The sequence below is a fragment of the Littorina saxatilis genome, linkage group LG1 (assembly GCF_037325665.1).
Source record: "Littorina saxatilis isolate snail1 linkage group LG1, US_GU_Lsax_2.0, whole genome shotgun sequence".
NCBI lineage: Eukaryota > Metazoa > Mollusca > Gastropoda > Littorinimorpha > Littorinidae > Littorina > Littorina saxatilis.
This window is the reverse complement of record NC_090245.1, coordinates 68152819-68172100: the sequence shown is the minus strand read 5'-3', so window position 1 is coordinate 68172100 and position 19282 is coordinate 68152819. Positions and strand designations below refer to the sequence as shown.

Here is a 19282-nt window from a genome sequence, read left to right as displayed (position 1 = left end):
CTCAAGATCATGATCTCAGCACGCCCCCAAAACACATCACAACCGCCTGAACAGGTCAAACAAACAAACATGGAAATGACGGAATCCCCCATCAACAAGGCACAGCCGTGTACACACAATACACAAACACGCCCATACTTCCCACATCAAACACAAGAAGAAAACCATGTCCATACTTTTTCCACATTTATTGACAGATGACAAGGAGTAGTTTACTTGGCCTGAGCCTGGGCCTGAGCCTTCCTCTGCCTTTGGAGGACCTGCACCATCTCTTCCCTCTTCCTCTTGGCACGGATGTGGCTGCCCAGCTGAAACAAATGTACAGCTCATTAAAATCAAAGTGTGTGTTAAAAGCTGACACTGCAATTATCTGCTGCTAATTTAGACTCCCAGGCTAGACACCACACAAGCTCACAGATCTATGCATTCCATTACTGGACACAGTTTCGAACCTACACACTATCACAACACTTTTTTTTTTAACTGACAAGGTTTTGAGCCTACAAACTATTGCAAGTGCAACACCTAATTAACATTTGAGAATTGCACATACAGGCCTGAAATTGGCGAGTATTTTACTCGCCATGGCGAGTACAAACATGTAACTGGCGAGTAGAAATGTTCATCTACTAGCCAAATGCGAGTAAAGTTGCTGAAACAAATTGTTGGTTTGGCTAGTAAAGTTTGCTCTGGCTAGTAAATTTTCAAAAACACTAGCCAAAGGCGAGTACACCATTTGTTGGACTTTCAGGGCTGACGTGAACCAGAGTGGTATGGAAATAAAACAAGAAGAGCAAACGCTTGATCGAGTCACTTTCGCAGTTCTGAATATTATATGAGGCATCAGATGGACAGGAAGAAATTGCTATTCACAACACAATGAGTCACGTTCACATAAAATTTGAGCCCGGTCACTTTTATAGTTTCCGAGAAAAGCCCAACGTTAAGTTGTGTGTTGCCGAACAGAAAAGGCTAGTTATCTCCCTTGTTTTTCTGATAACGTTCGTAAAAGGCTACAGATGTAAAGAATAATCCTACAAAGTTTCAATCACATCCGATGAACTTTGTCAAAGATATAAAATGTCTAATTTTTCCTTTGACGCTGACCTGTGACCTTGAAAAAGGTCAAAGGTCAACGAAACCATCGTTAAAGTGTAGAGGTCATTGGAGGTCACGACTAAACAAAATATGAGCCCGATCGCTTTGATAGTTTCCGAGAAAAGTCCAACGTTAAGGTGGTGTCTACGGACGGCCGGCCGGATGGCCGGCCGGACGGACTAACACTGACCGATTACATAGTCACTTTTTCTCAAGTGACTCAAAAAATGGTGTGATGTGTTGCTCGTTATCTTGACCAAAAAGTGTCTGCTGGCCGTACAGCCGTGACAGTTAAAACACACCTCTAATTTAACACACAAAAAACAACTATTGCCCCACCCCATCTCAACAACTGAGAAAGTATAACAATACATAATTTTGAGCTTTCTTTCTTTATTTGGTGTTTAACGTCGTTTTCAACCATTCAAGGTTATATCGCGACGGAGGGAAGGGATAGAGCCACTTGTTTCTTGTTCACAAAAGCACTAATCAAAAATTTGCTCCAGGGGCTTGCAACGTAGTACAATATATTACCTTACTGGGAGAATGCAAGTTTCCAGTACAAAAGACTTAAACATTTCTTACATATAATTTTGAGCAAATCAAAACAAAAACTGTAGAAATATCTAAGCTAGTAGATTTCGCCCTTGGCTACTGTAGCGGTCACCGGGGTTCAACCCGGCTGGCACAGCTCTAGACACCCTACTTAAAATTAAACAGGGAGAAGTTTAAACTGAAGGGTTGTCTGCCAGTAACCTCGAGGTGAAGGCACTGGCAGAGGGGGGCATCGACAGTTTCTGGGTTGAGGGCGTTCCAGTCCTGACAAATACACGCACATGACTTGTATAAAGTTCGGAGTGGCTCGGGAACCGGCGAGTCAGTTACTGAGCCCCCAGGCTCTGGAACCGGAAGTCACCAGTATCTCACAAAATACCTATTCCTAGTTTTCCCTGTCCTGGCAGGTATCTGATGTTAGCTCATTTGGTAGCAAACTGTGCTAGAGTCAGTGAGGTTGTTGATTAGCCCTGCTGATGCAAGTTAAAAAAAATGTGTTTTAATCTTTTAAACTTTTCCCCCCCTTCTTAAGTTTCTTTTATTTTGTTCTATTCTTCATTTTTTTCCAAAGCATTTCGTTAATCAAATTGAAATTGCAAATCAAAGCTCACGAGTCAATAATTTGGCATTGCTCACTGAACTGTCAGCGAACCAAGCAACGTGAATCACTGGTCCTGAGGCTAGAAGCAGCATTAGTTAACATATCATTGACATGGAAATAAACAGCGAATTTGTTTAGCTATGACAAAACATAATCTGCTTTGCATCGAGTTACTACTACGTCTCTGCTTCGACAAAATCTCTCACACCTGCGAACCGCATCTCTCGCTACGGTCAGTTGCTAATCAGTGATTGTGCTGTTGCCAAAATACAAGTCCTTCCGAGTCTAAAACTGATCTACATTAATGTTTCTCAATAAAAGCAAAGACCACAATTCTCTGAATTGAACTTAAAAAGAAAATATTAATGTACGACCAATCAGACCTCGAACACTAGGTAGCTTGTGGAGAGTGCCGGTCCCGGAGCATAGGGGCTCCGTAACTGGCTCTCCAGCCACGGCCTAAAAGTTTAGCTGAACTCACCCTCTTTTTGCAGAATTTGAGGGCACGTTTGTCTTTAGAAATACGAAGCAACTCCTGGCATCTTCTTTCGTAAGGAGCAAATCCAGTGATCTCTCTGACCAAGTCACGGACGAAGCGGGCATGCTTTGTGGCTACCTGCAAATCAAAGCAGAGTCACATCATCATCTCGGACACTGACAGTAAAATTTCGACTTCCGATAGATAGGCAGACTTCAAAAAGACCTTGGGAACCACGTCCACTTAGATCTAGGCAAACTTCAAAAACAAACATTAAACAATTTTAAAAATATGAAGACCACAGTCTCACTTCGAATCCGATACTGCATATCATTGGAAGCAGAACAGAAAAGATCAGCATTTTTTACAGAACACATGCGTTTCATCAGTAAGACTAAGAAAGGGAAAACAAAAATCGCTTATAAAAAAAGAAGAGCAAACGCTCGATCGAGTCACTTTCGCAGTTCTGAATATTATATGAGGCATCAGATGGACAGGAAGAAATTGCTATTCACAACACAATGAGTCACGTTCACATAAAATTTGAGCCCGGTCACTTTTATAGTTTCCGAGAAAAGCCCAACGTTAAGTTGTGTGTTGTCGAACAGAAAAGGCTAGTTATCTCCCTTGTTTTTCTGATAACGTTCGTAAAAGGCTACAGATGTAAATACTTTGATGTAAAGAATAATCCTACAAAGTTTCAATCACATCCGATGAACTTTGTCAAAGATATAAAATGTCTAATTTTTCCTTTGACGCTGACCTGTGACCTTGAAAAAGGTCAAAGGTCAACGAAACCATCGTTAAAGTGTAGAGGTCATTGGAGGTCACGACTAAACAAAATATGAGCCCGATCGCTTTGATAGTTTCCGAGAAAAGTCCAACGTTAAGGTGGTGTCTACGGACGGCCGGCCGGCCGGACAGACTAACACTGACCGATTACATAGAGTCACTTTTTCTCAAGTGACTCAAAAAGTGTACAGTGAACACCCAATGCAATACTGGCAATAGACCATGCAATGCAAGTGTCAATGACAGCATACCAAAAGTAATAACAGGAATATCAAACTATTTCTCTCTTGATGGGCTACCTGTCGCAAACTTTTCGATAATAGAGTATAGCCCTGTGTGTTTTGGTAGTGGCATGTCATAATAATAATTGTAATTCAATCAAGTTTGCGTTTTAATGAAACAGATCCTGTGATTGGTCAGAATGCCCCAACTCATTAAAAATTACCGGTCATTAATTGTCGATAACCACTCGCTAAAAAATCCATTAACAACCTGCTGGCGAGGCGCATTGATACAGCCTCAACTAGTCTCGGTTAGCTTTGAGGGTCATTTTACAAGTAGAAAATATGAAGGCCAACGAAATACCGAGACAATAAGGTATGCGAAGTGATGACGTCGAACACGTGACGTAAGTTGATGCATGAATTCTTCCGGACTACGTCAGTCAATTCCAAAGATCGCTTTTGTGATGAAAAGAATTTGTTTTAGAGTTTGCTGTCCAGAAACCCATCAAAAAAGAAGGGAAAATGTGTGTGAAAGAAAACAAAACAGAAGCAGAGTGATACGATAGGAATACAGAGACAAATATTTCTTGGGACTTGACCCTTGCAGGTAGGTGGACTGAAAGTAGTGTCATGTGTGTGAACAGAACAGAACCAATTCTGTCTGTTTACAACCGCATGAAAGCAGGAAAGAGATCGTCGTCAGATTGAATTACAATAACATTAACATGCTTCCATTTGAAACTTCTCGGTCTTCATCGGGGATTGACGCCCTCCCAAAGTCTAATTGAAACCCTCCGTCGCTTCGCTCCATCGAGCTTCAATTAGCTTTTGTCAGGCGTCAATCCCTGATGAAGACCTCGAAGTTTCAAATGGAAGCATGTTAATGTGTAATTAATATCAATAACTGAATATTGTAGGGAAAGCAAAACTTCTCCTCGACCAGTTCAAATCAGTATTCACAAAGAGTGCTAACTTCACCCACCCTCCCCCACCCCCTGCCGTCAGCCCCATAGAGCAGATTGAAGTGACCACAGCTGGAGTAGCTAAACTGCTACGTGACCTCAACCCCGCCAAAGCCCCAGGCCCCGACAGCATACCCAACCTGGTCCTAAAGACCTGCGCCGACCAGATTGCACCGGCTCTCATCTTCCAGAGATCCCTGGATAGTGGTTCTCTCCCTTCCGATTGGCTCCAGGCCAACATCTGTGTATTCAAAAAGGGTGATCGCCACCTCCCCGCGAACTACCGTCCCATCTCCCTCACTTCCATCCCTTGCAAACTCCTAGAACATATTATATGCCGCCACATCTTCACACATCTCGACTCGCATAACATCCTCACGCATCTAAACCATGGTTTCCGTTCTGGATTCTCGTGTGAAACCCAACCTCTCACCACAACCCACGACCTCTTGACCACCTTCGACCAAAGAAAACAAGTAGATGTCGCTGTGCTTGATTTTTCTAAAGCGTTCGACACTGTTCCCCACCTTCTCCACAAACTCTCCTGTTATGGCATAAACGGCCCCCTACTCAACTGGCTCGCGTCGTTCCTCACTAAGCGCTCCATGAAAGTTGTACTCGAGGGTACTTCATCCGAATCAACTACAATAGACTCTGGCGTCCCGCAGGGGACGGTGCTCGGCCCACTACTCTTCCTTGTCCATATTAACGACCTGCCAGCCTCTGTATCGTCCCACGTCCGCCGACGACTGCCTGCTCTATAGGGAAATAAACTCCTTCGCGGATCACCAATCCCTGCAACAAGACCTCAGACACCTCGAAGAGTGGGTGGTTACCTGGGACATGCGCTTCAACGCCTCTAAATGCTATATCCTTAGTATAAACAAATCCTCTGACTTCTACTACCAACTGGACAACAGCATCCTCCAAAACGTTAGATCCACACCCTACCTTGGCATTCTCCTCTCAGACGACATGAAATGGAGCCCCCACATTTCTTCTATCACTAAAAAAGCAAACTGCACCCTTGGCTTTCTCCGCCGCAACCTCCAACGCTGCCCGCCTCGTTGCCGTCAACAGGCCTACCTCTCCCTTGTGCGTCCCCTCCTGGAGTATGGGGCGGTTGTCTGGGACCCCTACCTGAAGGAAGACATTGACTGCATCGAACGCGTACAACACAAAGCGTCGAGGTTTATCACAGGCGACTTCAGGTCGTCGACCCCCGGCAGCGTCACCAGACTCCTAGAGAAAACTGGACTCCAACCTCTGCAACAGCGACGTCAACAACTCCGTCTGACGTTCTTCTATAGGGTGGTTGAGGGGCTGGTACCGGCACTACCATCACACCAGTTCTTAACTGAGCAGAAGCAAGGCCGTAAAATCAGGCCAGTGAGACACTCTGACCATCACACATCCAACATCGTCTCACAGTATTCAAGAAACAATTCTAGACCCTATTCAGTGCCCCAAGGCCGCACTGATCAGTTTAGGAACTCCTTTTTTGTGAAGACGGCACAAGACTGGAATCTACTTGAGGACAATATTGTAACCTCCAAAAGCATTGGCATCTTTAAAGTCAAGCTAGCAGCCGTCCACCACCATTAGGCTGCCGCACTCTCCCCCGCTGCATTTATGCCAGTCTTCTGGTACCCAGCAGCGTAATCATCAAGATCAAGATCAAGAATAAGCTGACATAATTACCCCCTTGCAGCGAGATGGTCTGTCTTTCCGCTGGAAGCTGCCTTCGTTTTTGGTGACCTTGTAGCCTTTGTTAAGGCCAACCGCCAACTGGTAACGCACCATCTGTGGACAATGAACGGTTTAGATTGCTCTCAATTGTTTGATCACCAACACATCCGACAGTGTAAACATGGACCCTCGAAGGGGGTCTCGACTTTCGAAACATGTATGATAAAAAATAGACAATGCAGGTGCGTAATATCATAAAGTAAGATCAGGATAAGATCTCTATATGGATTGGAAGTTATTTCATAAATGTAAGTGCTAAAATACATGAGGATTTAACGGATAAACTTCGATCAGTCGTACAGTCGGCCACTCACATTTTAAGTTTGGATTGGAAAAGGAAGTGGTCGAGTTGTCTGTGCTTCCGGTTAGATGCAAATTCAGGACGTTTGGAAGGAAGAATAACAATAGTCTGACCATGAGACAGTACATTGAATCTTGAGAATGGATGGTTATTCAAATGTGGGTATTAAAGCATATAACTGAGAAATGTAGAAAAAGGAGATAACAATTATTTTGCGTTTACTAGGTAGTTTATTATTTTTGATTTTCCAAGGGAGAAGACTCTCATGTCAGCTCCTGGACACAGAGGTGAAAATGTTGGGGGATGTTGTCAAGCTGTTTCTATGCAGAAGTTGCAAAGGATTATTTGTTCTTGACTGCCAAGTGGAAAAACATGCGGAAAACTGCAACGGGGATGCATTTAAGTCACCAGCAAACCTGTTTGCGTGCGAAAGAGAACATTTTTTGGAACTGCTTACCCCCTCTGCAGCAGACGATAAATCACAGGTTTCCAAGCAAAATGTCAGGAAAAGGAGGAAGACTTCTCCTCGAGCGAACTACGCAACTGAAAATGACGTCGGAAGCCACTCGTCGTCGAGAAAAAAAGACGCAGATATTTTTCCATCCAGACGTTTCTCAGAAACGGAAGCGGCGAAGTTCTGGGAACCACAGCAAAATTTCAGGACAGTGTCTCAACATTCTTGCTCCCAAACCAAACCACTTGTCAGATCACTTGAGGGTAGTACTGTTCTTTACCCGCAGGGTGAAGCAATGCTGCACGTGTTCCATCCATCACAAAATTCTTTTGGTCAAAACGTAAGTTTTGGTGTGACCGCAACTCAAACGTCTTTTGTGACAGACAATATACTCACCAGAAAATGTGCCGAATCTTGCAGCTCTCTTGGGGAACTGGATACCAGTTACTTCTCAGATGTGATTGAAGAGAGACGAAGAAAGCGTTCCTGTTCGGAATCTGATATTCAGACAGTCCACAAAAGCAGTACTTGTACTCCTGCCACCAACTTGCTTGCTTATTTGAGTACACTGCAACAAGGGGAAGAAGAGTTGGGAAGTCAACCTGATGAGCAGCAAGATCAGTCAGTCAGCTTAGAACACTCCCCCTTCTCCACTGCTGAGGAGTCTTCGTTTTATATCACTGAAAACCAGCCTGAAGATGAAACTGATTCTTTGGAAACATGTGCAATACTGCAAGACTCTGTCTGCTTGGAAAAGAACACTGAAACAAACCCACAACATGAACAGATCCATATTGTTGGGCAGAGCCTTATACAGCATGGTGACTTTCAGTTCCGTCCAGTTGCAACTGTTGGTGAATTGCAAGACACAAGCGGTCTCTTGCCTCAAGCAAAACTCAAACCGTGCATGACAGAAAGTGAAGTGTCACCAACTTATCTTGAGAATGTGCATCCAGTCACTGGTGAGGATGGTGGCATTGGAGATGCTCAGGTTGTATACCACACTGAAACAACTGAAGCGTCTGTGAATGTGAAGCTACTGCCTGATATAGCAGATGTGAATTTGACTCCATTACAGGAGATTGAAAATCATGTTGTTGGTGCAGAAAATGTGGAGCTCATTGAAACAGGGTTAGGTAACCTTGATGAATCATCTGCAATTTTCTCTGTCGACATTCCAGAATATGCTGTAGACACACACTCTGAAGCATCACATACACAAGAGCAGAGTTGTATTCAAGGGCCAGTTGTATACATATTAGAACCCTCAGGGTTACTCAGAACAGTTGCCATCGAGAGTGTCACAGATGGAACTGGGGAAATAAGCGCAAATTGTACATTGTCAGACGCTGTTGATTCAAACATCCAGAACACTATTGAATTGAACAATACTTTGATTTCAGATACAAACTCAGACCTGTCTGACTTAAAGGATTTGTCTGTTGAATCAGAACAGAGTGGTATGACACCTACCAGCAATTTTCTCAAATCCGACAAAGTTGTATCTAAAGGAAAGACAAAAAGCCAGATTCGACTTGAAGAATTGAATGCACTCAGGGACGAAGTTCTACTCCAGGCTAATGAAATACTTCCTGATGAAAACTCAAAGAAGACTTGCTACAGCTGTAATGTTTGTGGACATATTGCAAAATCGGTCAAGTTCATGCATAACCACCTGCAGGTAATAAATTAGTGGTTTGTTTTTTCATTATTTCTATGTTTCTGGCAAATTTATGTGGATGTACATACTTTAATACAATTTTCCTTCCATATTAGTACAGTTACACTCAATATACAGCTATTGTGTTTTCAGCGTAGCAATAGGGTCCGATATTTAGACGAGACAAGTATAATGCCGACGAGTTGAAGACGAGTCGCATTATATTTGTTCGAGTCTAAATATCGGACCCTATTGCTATGCTGAAAATACAATAGCGATTATATAGCTGTTCTGGCCTTGATTTGTTGTTCCAAACTTACAAAATGACAGTTTTTGTGTCGATGCATTGATCTCAGGTTTTGATAGCAGACGTCGTTTCTTATGCGCATTAGTTTTGTGCAGGCGCCGCACTGACTTTGGAAAAAAAACTCGATTTGACAACACAGCTGTTAGACAGCTTTTTATTAGTTCATTCGTATACAACAAAAAGAAGTTTGAGTTTTTTTAATTTTGAACAAGTCTACTTATGAAGAAGACCAAAACACAACATCAACGGAAAACTAGAAACAACTGAAGAACTAGGATGCAACAAGGGGAGGAGAAGAGAACAGCTAATCCGTACAACGCTAGCAGACGACAGAGAAGTTTTCAGTTTGGGTGAATGGCATTTATATTTGTCTCGTCATGAAGCGAATTTTTCAACCTCAGTTATAAACGACTACATGAATGTTAGTGCCATGGGTTGTACATCAATACTTCAGAGGGGAAGTGGGGTATTTAGTGTGGAGTTACAAGATCAAAAAGCCGAATGCGAACGTTTGTGTTAGTCGGCACACAAAAACGGCTGTTCCGTTTTACTCCCCTGTTTGTACTACATCTTTCGACTTTGGGCATTTTGTGGTGTTAAGGGACAGAAAATAATTGGTTTAGTCCTGTTTCATCGAGAAGTTAGCCGAAAAGGGTATGCTATCGACATAAAGCTGAAAAACATTCCCGAGAAGAATTTCAAGTTGTCAGTGTATGTTGTCGATTGAAACACTCGTGTGGTACAGATGGGTAAACCGGAACCATGCGTCTTTGTTATTGCCAATATGATTTTGGATATTGGCAAAAATGTCCGACTTCCGTAGCATTATGCTTTGATAATCGGAAGAGACCATCCAATCACAGCCCCCGAATTCCCCCACGTGTCCATCAGAATATAGCTCTATATTCAAGCATAATACTGTTTAAAGATGTATTATTTGCTTAATTACTGCATGGTTTAATCATTAGTTCCTTTTTCACTGCTACAAGTAACTTAGTAAGAATGTCCGCTGAAGGGCAAACAGGTAGAATTAAGTTCTTTTGAATTTTTCGTTTTGTTTATAGTGAAAAGTTTCATAAACTTGACCTTTTAAAACAAATTCTAGTAGAGCAATTTAGACAGGGCTCAGTGATTATTCAGAGATTTGGCTATTAGTATTATTTAGTAAAGTTTTTGAATGATGAACTTTGTAACAAATTATGTGGTATGTCTTTTAAATGAGAAATTTGTTATTGTATTAATATTCAAATGATCTATTTGTTATTGTTGTATTAATAATGTTGCCCCAAATATGCAGATGCACAGAGATGGAAAGGTGTTCTACGAGTGTGACCAATGTGACTTCAAGAGTCGTCAGCGCCACAAGCTTTTAGACCATCAACAGCGGCACAGTCGCAGCAGACTTCTGTGTCATCTCTGTCCTGCTACCTTCATGGACCTGGTATCGCTCAACCGTCATGTCACTGCCAAGCATACAGGTGGCTAGAAAAAAAGGAAGACAAGAGAGAGAAAAAATGTTACCCACACACATTGACACCAGAAAAAAATAAATGGAGAGGGTATTGAGAGTAATCGTTACATTTATTGTTAATCCTGATTCTAATAAACTAGAGTGTTTGACTATGAGTGTTCAGATTATGTATTTAGCTCTGTATTCTGTAAATATTTTGTGCACTTCGTCAAGAGACAATCACTTCGACTTTCAATTGTTAAGATGCTGTTTGTGTCTCTGTTTTCTGTGCCTGTTATATATTTCTTCAGGAGACTGTTTTTTGTTTGTTCCTGGAATAATTATGTAAAACAAATCATATAATGATATATATTGTATACATTTATATTTTTCAGGTGTTCAACATCTGAAATGTGATCAGTGTGATTTTTGTGCCTGTCATGCAGACGACCTCAAGGAACACAAACTCAAACACACAGGTATTTAAGACATGTTCTCATGGTAAGACGAGCGCATGAGTGGCCAAGTGGATAAGACGCTGGCTTCCCAAGCAGAAGGTTGTGTGTTTGAATAACGCTGACGTCTGATGGGTTTAGGGTGGATATTTTTTCTATCTCCCAGGTCAACGTACGTGCAGACCTGTTAGTGCCTTTTTCGTGTACACGCAAGCACAAGACCAAATATGCACGCAAAAGATTCTTTAATCCATGTCAGAGTTCGGTGGGTTATAGAAACACAAAAATACCAAGCATGCATCCCCAGAAAGCGAAATATTGCTGCCTAAATGGCAGGGTAAACACGGTCATACACATAAAAACCCACTCGTACAATAAACACGAGTGTACGTGGGAGTTTCAGTCCATAAACGCAGAAGAAGTTCTCATGGTTAGTTTGGAAGGACCATGAATGAGTCAGGCAGATGAAAGAACTGTTTTATCAAAACTTGACTAAATGTAAAAAGGAGGGAGTCTGAAATTTGGGGTCTGAAAAGTGGGTTCCACTGTACATGTACATTACAATCTTATTTTGTCAAAAATTAAGTCCATTATTCTGGATTTTCTTGTGCACCGTCATATATATTTGGTACGATAGGTGTAACATTAGCCTCAAACATTACCTTGCATATTTCCTCATTCCAGGGGAGCTGCTGTGTTGTAATGTGGAAGGCTGTGGATACAAGACTCCATACCAGAGAGCCCTGCGTGTGCACCAGAAACGTCACTTTGGAGAGAAGAACTACAAGTGCAGCATGTGTAACTATGAAACCGTGAATAAGTCAACGCTTGCAAGACACATGAAGTCACACACACAAGAAAGGCCATTTCAGTGCTCCAGCTGTGACTTCAGAGCAAATACAAAGTGAGTTCAAATCTGAGTGTTTTAGTAGTGTGTGTTTGTTTGTGTGTGGTAGCTGATTTTCGTCACACAGGTTTTTACAGGACTGTTCCATAAAGCCTGATGGCTTTTCAGAACAGCATGTCATGACTGAATTCCAAATGACAAGTAAAAAGATATTTTAGCTTAGTGTCTTTTGGTTTTACACATGTACACACACAAAATCTGTGTCAGTAAAATCGTTTGTATAAGTGAAATGTGTTCCTATTTTTTCTCTCTCTAGTTTCCTATTCTTTCTTCCCTTTCTGTCTTTCTTCTTTTCTATTATAATAGTATTCAGACATCTGAAAAGTCAGCATTCTGTTCCAGGTATGGTGTCATGTTTCACATGCAACACATGCACCAGCAGCAGAAGAGCTACTACATGTGTGACAAGTGTCCCTTCAGAACAGCCTACGCCAGCAGCCTTACCAAGCATCTGCAGACTCACCTGGGCGGCTTCACCTGCCCGCTGTGCAAACACACCTCTGGCACTGTGGCCAATGTCAAGAAGCACGTGCAGCAAGTGCACCACTTGGACAACATTGAGGTGGTCGATAGGCAGCCGAAAATCAACGTCAAAAATTATCTCCGCACCGAGGCAGACAAACCCACCATGGAGCCTTTACTGCCCAGCGCAATGAACGTTGACTCTCAAGACCTTCCGCCCTTGGTGATGACGGACATGGAGAGGCAGCGAATTGATCCTATGAAGCTTAGCTTTCACTTCCATGACCTGGCGCAGGGTCCGTTCATGTCAAGCGGCAGTGGAACGAACCTCACACGCTCCAGTTCCATTCCTGATCTCTTCACCTTCTCGGGGATGAATCGGTCCAACTCTCAGTCCGACTTGTTCACGTTCTCTGGAATCAGTACTATGACTCGTTCCAACTCCATGTCAGACCTGGTCTCCTTTGCTAACAGTATGTGTGCTGACGGTGGAGAGCACGTCAACATGGATGTCAGTCTGTCTGACGCTTCAGTGCCGCCGTCCATGGACGTGAGTGGATTGTCTCTGGGTGATGGGACAGAGGTGTCACTGAACGAAGGTCCTGGATCGCCTGGCTGTGTTGCGTTGGCCTTGCAGTGTTCAAAGTGTCTGGGTTTGTTGATGAACGATGTGGATGTTGACGCTCATAGTAAAGTGTGCACTGGTAGTGTGCAGATGGTGTAAGAACATGTTGTGTTGACTTTAACCTTGCAGTGTTGAAAGTGCCTGGATATGTTGATGAATTTGGTGGATGTTGATAATAATGTGCACTGGTTACTGTGCAGATGCTGTAAGCACATATTGTGTTGCCTTGACCTTGCAGTGGTTAAAGTGTCTGGAGCTTGTTGATGAAGGATGCGGACGTTGATGCTCATGAATGCAAATTAAGCTGTGCACTAGTACTATGCAGCCACATGCTGTGCTGTAATTCCATGATTGCTGCTGCTAAAAGTCGGATCTATATATATTACCCAATTAACTGTAAATCTTACGAACTGATTGCTTATAGCCGTATTCTGTCAGGTGTACTGTAGTCGTATTACAAATAGTTTATTTATGTTAGAGCTAAGTGATACACACTAAAATCGCAATCAATGCAAAATGATGGCATGTGTGTAGTGAAATAGTGCAAGCCGTAAGCACCCAGGAGTATTTTTGTTCTTTATAAAAAAAAAATTGTAAAATTGAAAGTGACCAAAACAGAAAGCAACACAGAGGAAGAACTCATGAAAGGAAGAATCTGTGCAGGCACAGAAAGTTTGGGGCAGATAATGTTGTAACTGGTTTTTTTCTTGATGACCTATGCTTTGGTTTTAGAAACTCAAGATTAATTGCTAAGTACATGTATTGGTGTTTTGTTGTTGTTTTTTCTCCCAAAACCTATGTACCAGAAGACCTCTGCTAAATGTTGAAGATGCAGACAGTAAGTTACCAGCTTGTAGTCTGTTTGAAAGAAGAGCATTAATTTGAATTACAACCGATAAACATGATTATTTCTGTGTGTTGGTGTTCTGTTGTTGTCCTTAGGTTTGGATAGGATTCAGAATCGGTGTGAACATACCAAACAAATACTCTTGTCAAGTTAGGTGTGCTTTTTAGTGATTTCTTTTTCAAAATATGTCTGTGTTAATGGAACAATTGTACCTTGTTAAAGGTTGGGTGTAAACTTTTAGCTTTATCTCTCCAAAAAATGTGAACAGCACACACACACACACACACACACACACACACACACACACACACACACACACACACACACACACACACACACACACACACACACACACACACACACACACACACACACACACACACACACACACGTACAACATGGAAGCAAAGAGGAAGACCCAATAACTTTCTGTTGTCTTTACTCAACTTTGATGTTGTAATTAGATCTCAGCACATAACATGTAAAGAAATCATGTGTCCAACAAGTTCATTTTGACACACTCGCACTGAACCATTCATACCTGTTGCCAACATTTACCCAAACATCCACACAATCAAGCATTTCATTATCTGGAAGTTGCATACAAGTCCAGCATAAAAGTAAGCGTAGAAAACTGTGACAGCTGTGCTGACATACACTGGAGAATGCGATGATAGTGTTCCCCTGAAGCCCTTATATCCCAGGCATATGACTACATTGCAGATGTTTAAGAATAAATCACTTCACAATACAACAAAATAAATGTATGCAATAGACATTCAAACATTGTCTAGTATGAATTAATATTTGAACTATTTCCAAACCAAAACAGCAAGAAGAATAACAGTAATTCAAACAAAACTAAACAAAGATCAGTTACAACTCTGTTTTGCCCAAAGAACCAAGTAAGGTGATTTTTTCCAATTGGTTCTTGAACTGTCCTGGAGCTGCCGTCACTGCAACACACACAAGAGAATGCTTCAGTAAACTCATATATCTAGACAAACAGATCTATCACATACAGGAGTCACACTGACTTGAGTGCTTCACATAGGTTGAAGCAGAACAATTGGACAATTATTTCATGCTTAACCTTCAACGTGCTTCCTGGGTCGTGGACGACCCAGAGCCTCAAAAAAGTATCTATCTTTAAAACTATTGGGAGTTTTTTAATTGAAACATCATGTAATCCTTGAACACAACAGAACCTTCCCAAGGATTATCTTTGTAAACAAACAAATAAACAATGACGTAATTTGAACTACACAGTCCAGATGTGGTTGGTCGTGAACGACCCATATGGAATTTAAGAAGGTATTTTATGGTGTCTATTCCTATTCGGATGGCGTGGGTCATGTACAACTTTTATACTCCACAAAGCATTAGGAAAACATTTATCCCTATTCAGATGGCGTGGGTCGTGTATGACCCATATTTTTTACGTTGAATCCTTCTTTAAAAAGTATTGGTCATACACTACCCACATCCTCCAGACTGTGTAGTCCAAAGTGAGATGCGGTGAAGGTTAACAAATTGGATAAAATGAGTATGGCACCTAAAATATGCAATATTTGCGCAACAATTTTTGTAATAACAGAAATTGAATCCTTACAAAAATGCTAGTTTCAGCATATTGTTTTTAACTCTTGGCAAGAAAGGATGGGATCAGTCTCAAAATAATTCTTTCTTTCTTTATTTGGTGTTTAACGTCGTTTTCAACCACGAAGGTTATATCGCGACTGGGAAAGGGGAGAGATGGGATAGAGCCACTTGTCAATTGTTTCTTGTTCACAAAAGCACTAATCAAACATTTGCTCCAGGGGCTTGCAACGTAGTACAATGTATTACCTTACTGGGAGAATGGAAGTTTCCAGTACAAAGGACTTTAACATACTGCTTGACTAAAATCTTTACAAAAATTGACTATATTCTATACAAGAAACGCTCCCATGGGGTCGCCTTCACGCGGCGGGAGTGTTTCCACAGAGCTACCCCACCCCTTTACTTCTCTTCTTTTGTCTTATTTCTGCCTTACCAGTCCTTTCACCTATATTTCCTTCCAAGAAAACTCTCCCTACTATTCCCTGCAGATTTCCAATTCTTTTCTTGTTGTCTTATTTCTATCTGACTGGATCCATCACCTTTATTTCACTTACCAAAAGTCTTCTTTTCCACATCCTTATTTCTCTGCACCCCGCATGTCGTAAGAGGCGACTAACGGATTGTGTTTCTCCTTTTACCCTTGTTTAGTGGTTCTTGTATAGAATGTAGTCAATGTTTGTAAGGATTTTAGTCAAGCAGTATGTAGGAAATGTTTAGTCCTTTGTACTGGAAACTTGCATTCTCCCAGTAGGGTCATATATTGTACTACGTTGCAAGCCCCTGGAGCAATTTTTTGATTGGTGCTTTTGTGAACAAGAAACACTTAACAAGTGGCTCTATCCCATCTCCCCCCTTTCCCCTATCCCATCTCCCCCCTTTCCCTCGTCGCGATATAACCTTCGTGGTTGAAAACGACGTTAAACACCAAATAAAGAAAGTATACAAGAAACACTTAACAAGGGTAAAAGGAGAAACAGAATCCGTTAGTCGCCTCTTACGACATGCTGGGGAGCATCGGGTAAATTCTTCCCCCTAACCCGCGGGGGGGCCTCAAAATATTTCATTAACAATTAAGGTTGAGATATCAGAGACTACTCACATGTGTTTGCTTTTTTGTTCACTTTATATTCATTTTCAGCCAGTGGTTTTCCTTCAGTTTTCTGAAACAGAAAAATAAATTAAATTGTATCAGTAAAAGCAACCATAACATAGAAATGAACCACAGTTTGTCACAAACTAATAATAACTTCAAAAAGAGAAGATCTTAATTGACTTGTTTTAGTGCTTTAGTTGTTTTGTATTTCTGTTTGAAGGATCCAGTGAGAACAAGCAGATCACAATACAGGGTCCCCACTGGTTTTTAGAAACAAAATTCCATGACTTTTCCATGACTTTCCATGAGCCTCAATAACATTTTCCATGACTAGATCCACAGGTCGCCATTTCCAAACACGCAAACTTTTTACGTCTTGTCACTGCCAGTTTTGACACTGGCTTGCTTTGCACTGAATTTGAGTCAGTCAGTTTCTATGCAGTGTCTCTTCGACAAGCAAGGCAAGCATTTGCTACGCAGTCAGATTATCGGTAATGTTTTCTGGTCCTGTCATTTCAAAGGTTGATTTTTTTTCTTTCTTATTTTTGTTAAATTCCGTGACTTTCCATGACTTGAATTGGAATTCCATGACTTTCCAGGCCTGGAAAATTAAAAATCAAATTCCATGACTTTCCAGGTTTTCCATGACCTGTGGGAACCCTGACAATACATTACAAAAAGCTACAAAAGGAAAATCACAAAAGTTGTGATTCTCTCTCTCTCTCTCTCTGATACACACTGTGACACACACACACACAAACAAGCACACACACAAACACGCATACTGCATCTAGCACTTACAATAGCTTCAAACTGTTGAAGTTTCACTCCAGGTCCTGACAAAGTCATGGTAAAGGTCTCAAAGAAAAGGTATGATGTCTGTCCCCGAGCAATTGTGCACATCAAGCTCTGTCCATCATCAATTGTCTCCATGCTCACCTGCCATTGCTAAACAAAAAAGAAGAAAAAAAAGAAAAGTAAATGCACAGTGATTGAGGCCTGTTCCGCTTAAAATTTGTTTGCCCAACAATTCTTTACTCAAATGCAAACAAAACACCCTTCGAATGCATACAACGTAATAGAGTAAGTGAGAGTTATTTTGAACATGTCTCCTGGCACCTGAAAGAATAACATGCATTGACATAAATAAGCAACTTTCATCCTCAAAGTGACCTTCATCTCACAGCAGAAGGATTTTTTAGTTGCTTGATATACCCTAGCTCAGCCTTTAGGGTTAGGGTGACAAGTATAACTAGTATATCATTGCTCATGACATCATAAGCCAGGAAGACATAATGTCAATCCCTATGACAGGATGTTCATAATTTTAGTGATCATAATGCATGAACACTTGAAGTTGAACAAGATATGTCAGGTTCAAGTAATTTTTATCATTCACACAATGAATGCACTTGAAAAAAAATCATGCTCTAATTAATATGCAGCAAAAACCTTCTATCTCAGCAAGTCAATAATGTTGAAAGCTTACCAGCTTAAACAAGTTTACACTAGACAAGTATTATACAAGATATGCTTTTGTTAGCAATCTAGTATTAAACAAGATATGCTCTTGTTGGCAACTTAACATTTAAAACTTTTCTTTCAATTAGTTCAAAGTTGGATACTTTTTTTCATTAGAAGATTTTAGACACCTGTAAGGTATCAGCTAGGTTACTGTCAAATGACTATAATTACCTCATGAGTGCCGCCTTGTGCTTGATATTGAAAGGAGCATTTGAAGCCATTCTGAAACACACAAGAGAAAAAGAATATGAGTCCAAAGACATGGTGAACCCGCCTGTGTAAGAAGGTACACATACAATGAAATCTCATCTCGGGTAAATTATTCAAGTTCATTGTCTCAAGTTTGCTCTGTCATGCAGCTGTGTAAACAGTCAGTGAGTAAGTCATGTATTTACTCTGCTTGAGTGTACATAACATTTTCAACAATGTCCAGATTTCAGCCACCTTTGAGCTTTTTCGTCATACTGATAACTGAATAAATTGTAAAATGTTATGTGGAATTAATCCATAGCGCTGTGTCAAAGCAAACATTCCACAGGCTAAAACTGCCTCCATTTTGCAGAAATGGAAAGGGTTATTTGTAATCACATCATCTCCAAAGCTCGGGAAAACAGCTCCTCTGGACTAGCTTGTCACTATGTCACAGTGTTGTTTTTGTTGTGACAGACCTGTCATGGGATTCCTTCTGGACACCTCAGGTGCAAAAACTTGCCACAATTAAGCTCTTCGGACATTGTCTCAGTGATCTTCAAAGTGATCTGAATGCTATGCCTGCCTCCCTGTCAAAACGGCCCTCATTAGTGGAAATGTAATACAAACTTAACAATTTATCCACTCACCAAGAAGAAGAAGAGAGAGAGCACTTGCCTACTGAATATACATCTTACCCATTCTTTTTCATAGACTGTGGTCTGTCCTCCAGGTTTCACAAAGAAAACATCCTGCGTGCTATCATCACACAGGTCTTGTGCGATATTACACACAAATATCGTTACAATAACAAACCACTTCATTCTGCAAACACTGACTTGTCTTCGAGCAGACGGTCCACGCTGAACAAACCGGAAGTGCTTGTCTGCCCTATGAAATGCTCCCGTGTGTCAGAAAGAGACCAATCGTAAACTTTGTTACTAACC

The 19282-nt window shown here is 41.3% G+C and overlaps 3 protein-coding genes across 3 annotated transcripts; 1 reads left to right on the top strand and 2 right to left on the bottom strand.

Moving 5' to 3' along the window:
• Positions 1-173: 173 nt before the first annotated feature.
• Positions 174-6808, bottom strand: LOC138976956 (large ribosomal subunit protein eL36-like). The gene is made up of 4 exons (XM_070349853.1): positions 6774-6808; positions 6412-6513; positions 2736-2870; positions 174-308 (listed from the first exon to the last, which is right to left on the bottom strand). The coding sequence occupies exons 2-4, from the start codon at positions 6511-6513 to the stop codon at positions 213-215; spliced, it is 333 nt and encodes a 110-aa protein (XP_070205954.1). The 5' UTR covers positions 6774-6808; the 3' UTR covers positions 174-212.
• Positions 6809-7309: 501 nt separating this feature from the next.
• On the top strand, positions 7310-13996 carry LOC138950697 (uncharacterized). Its single transcript, XM_070322418.1, has 6 exons — positions 7310-7461; positions 7779-8895; positions 10479-10659; positions 11027-11110; positions 11771-11990; positions 12336-13996. Exons 1-6 carry the CDS (start codon positions 7310-7312, stop codon positions 13177-13179), a joined length of 2598 nt encoding a protein of 865 aa, XP_070178519.1. The 3' UTR covers positions 13180-13996.
• A 353-nt stretch (positions 13997-14349) lies between these two features.
• On the bottom strand, positions 14350-19219 carry LOC138976945 (myeloid-derived growth factor-like). Its single transcript, XM_070349842.1, has 5 exons — positions 19034-19219; positions 18318-18368; positions 17424-17570; positions 16629-16689; positions 14350-14883 (listed from the first exon to the last, which is right to left on the bottom strand). Exons 1-5 carry the CDS (start codon positions 19157-19159, stop codon positions 14804-14806), a joined length of 465 nt encoding a protein of 154 aa, XP_070205943.1. The 5' UTR covers positions 19160-19219; the 3' UTR covers positions 14350-14803.
• Positions 19220-19282: the final 63 nt, after the last annotated feature.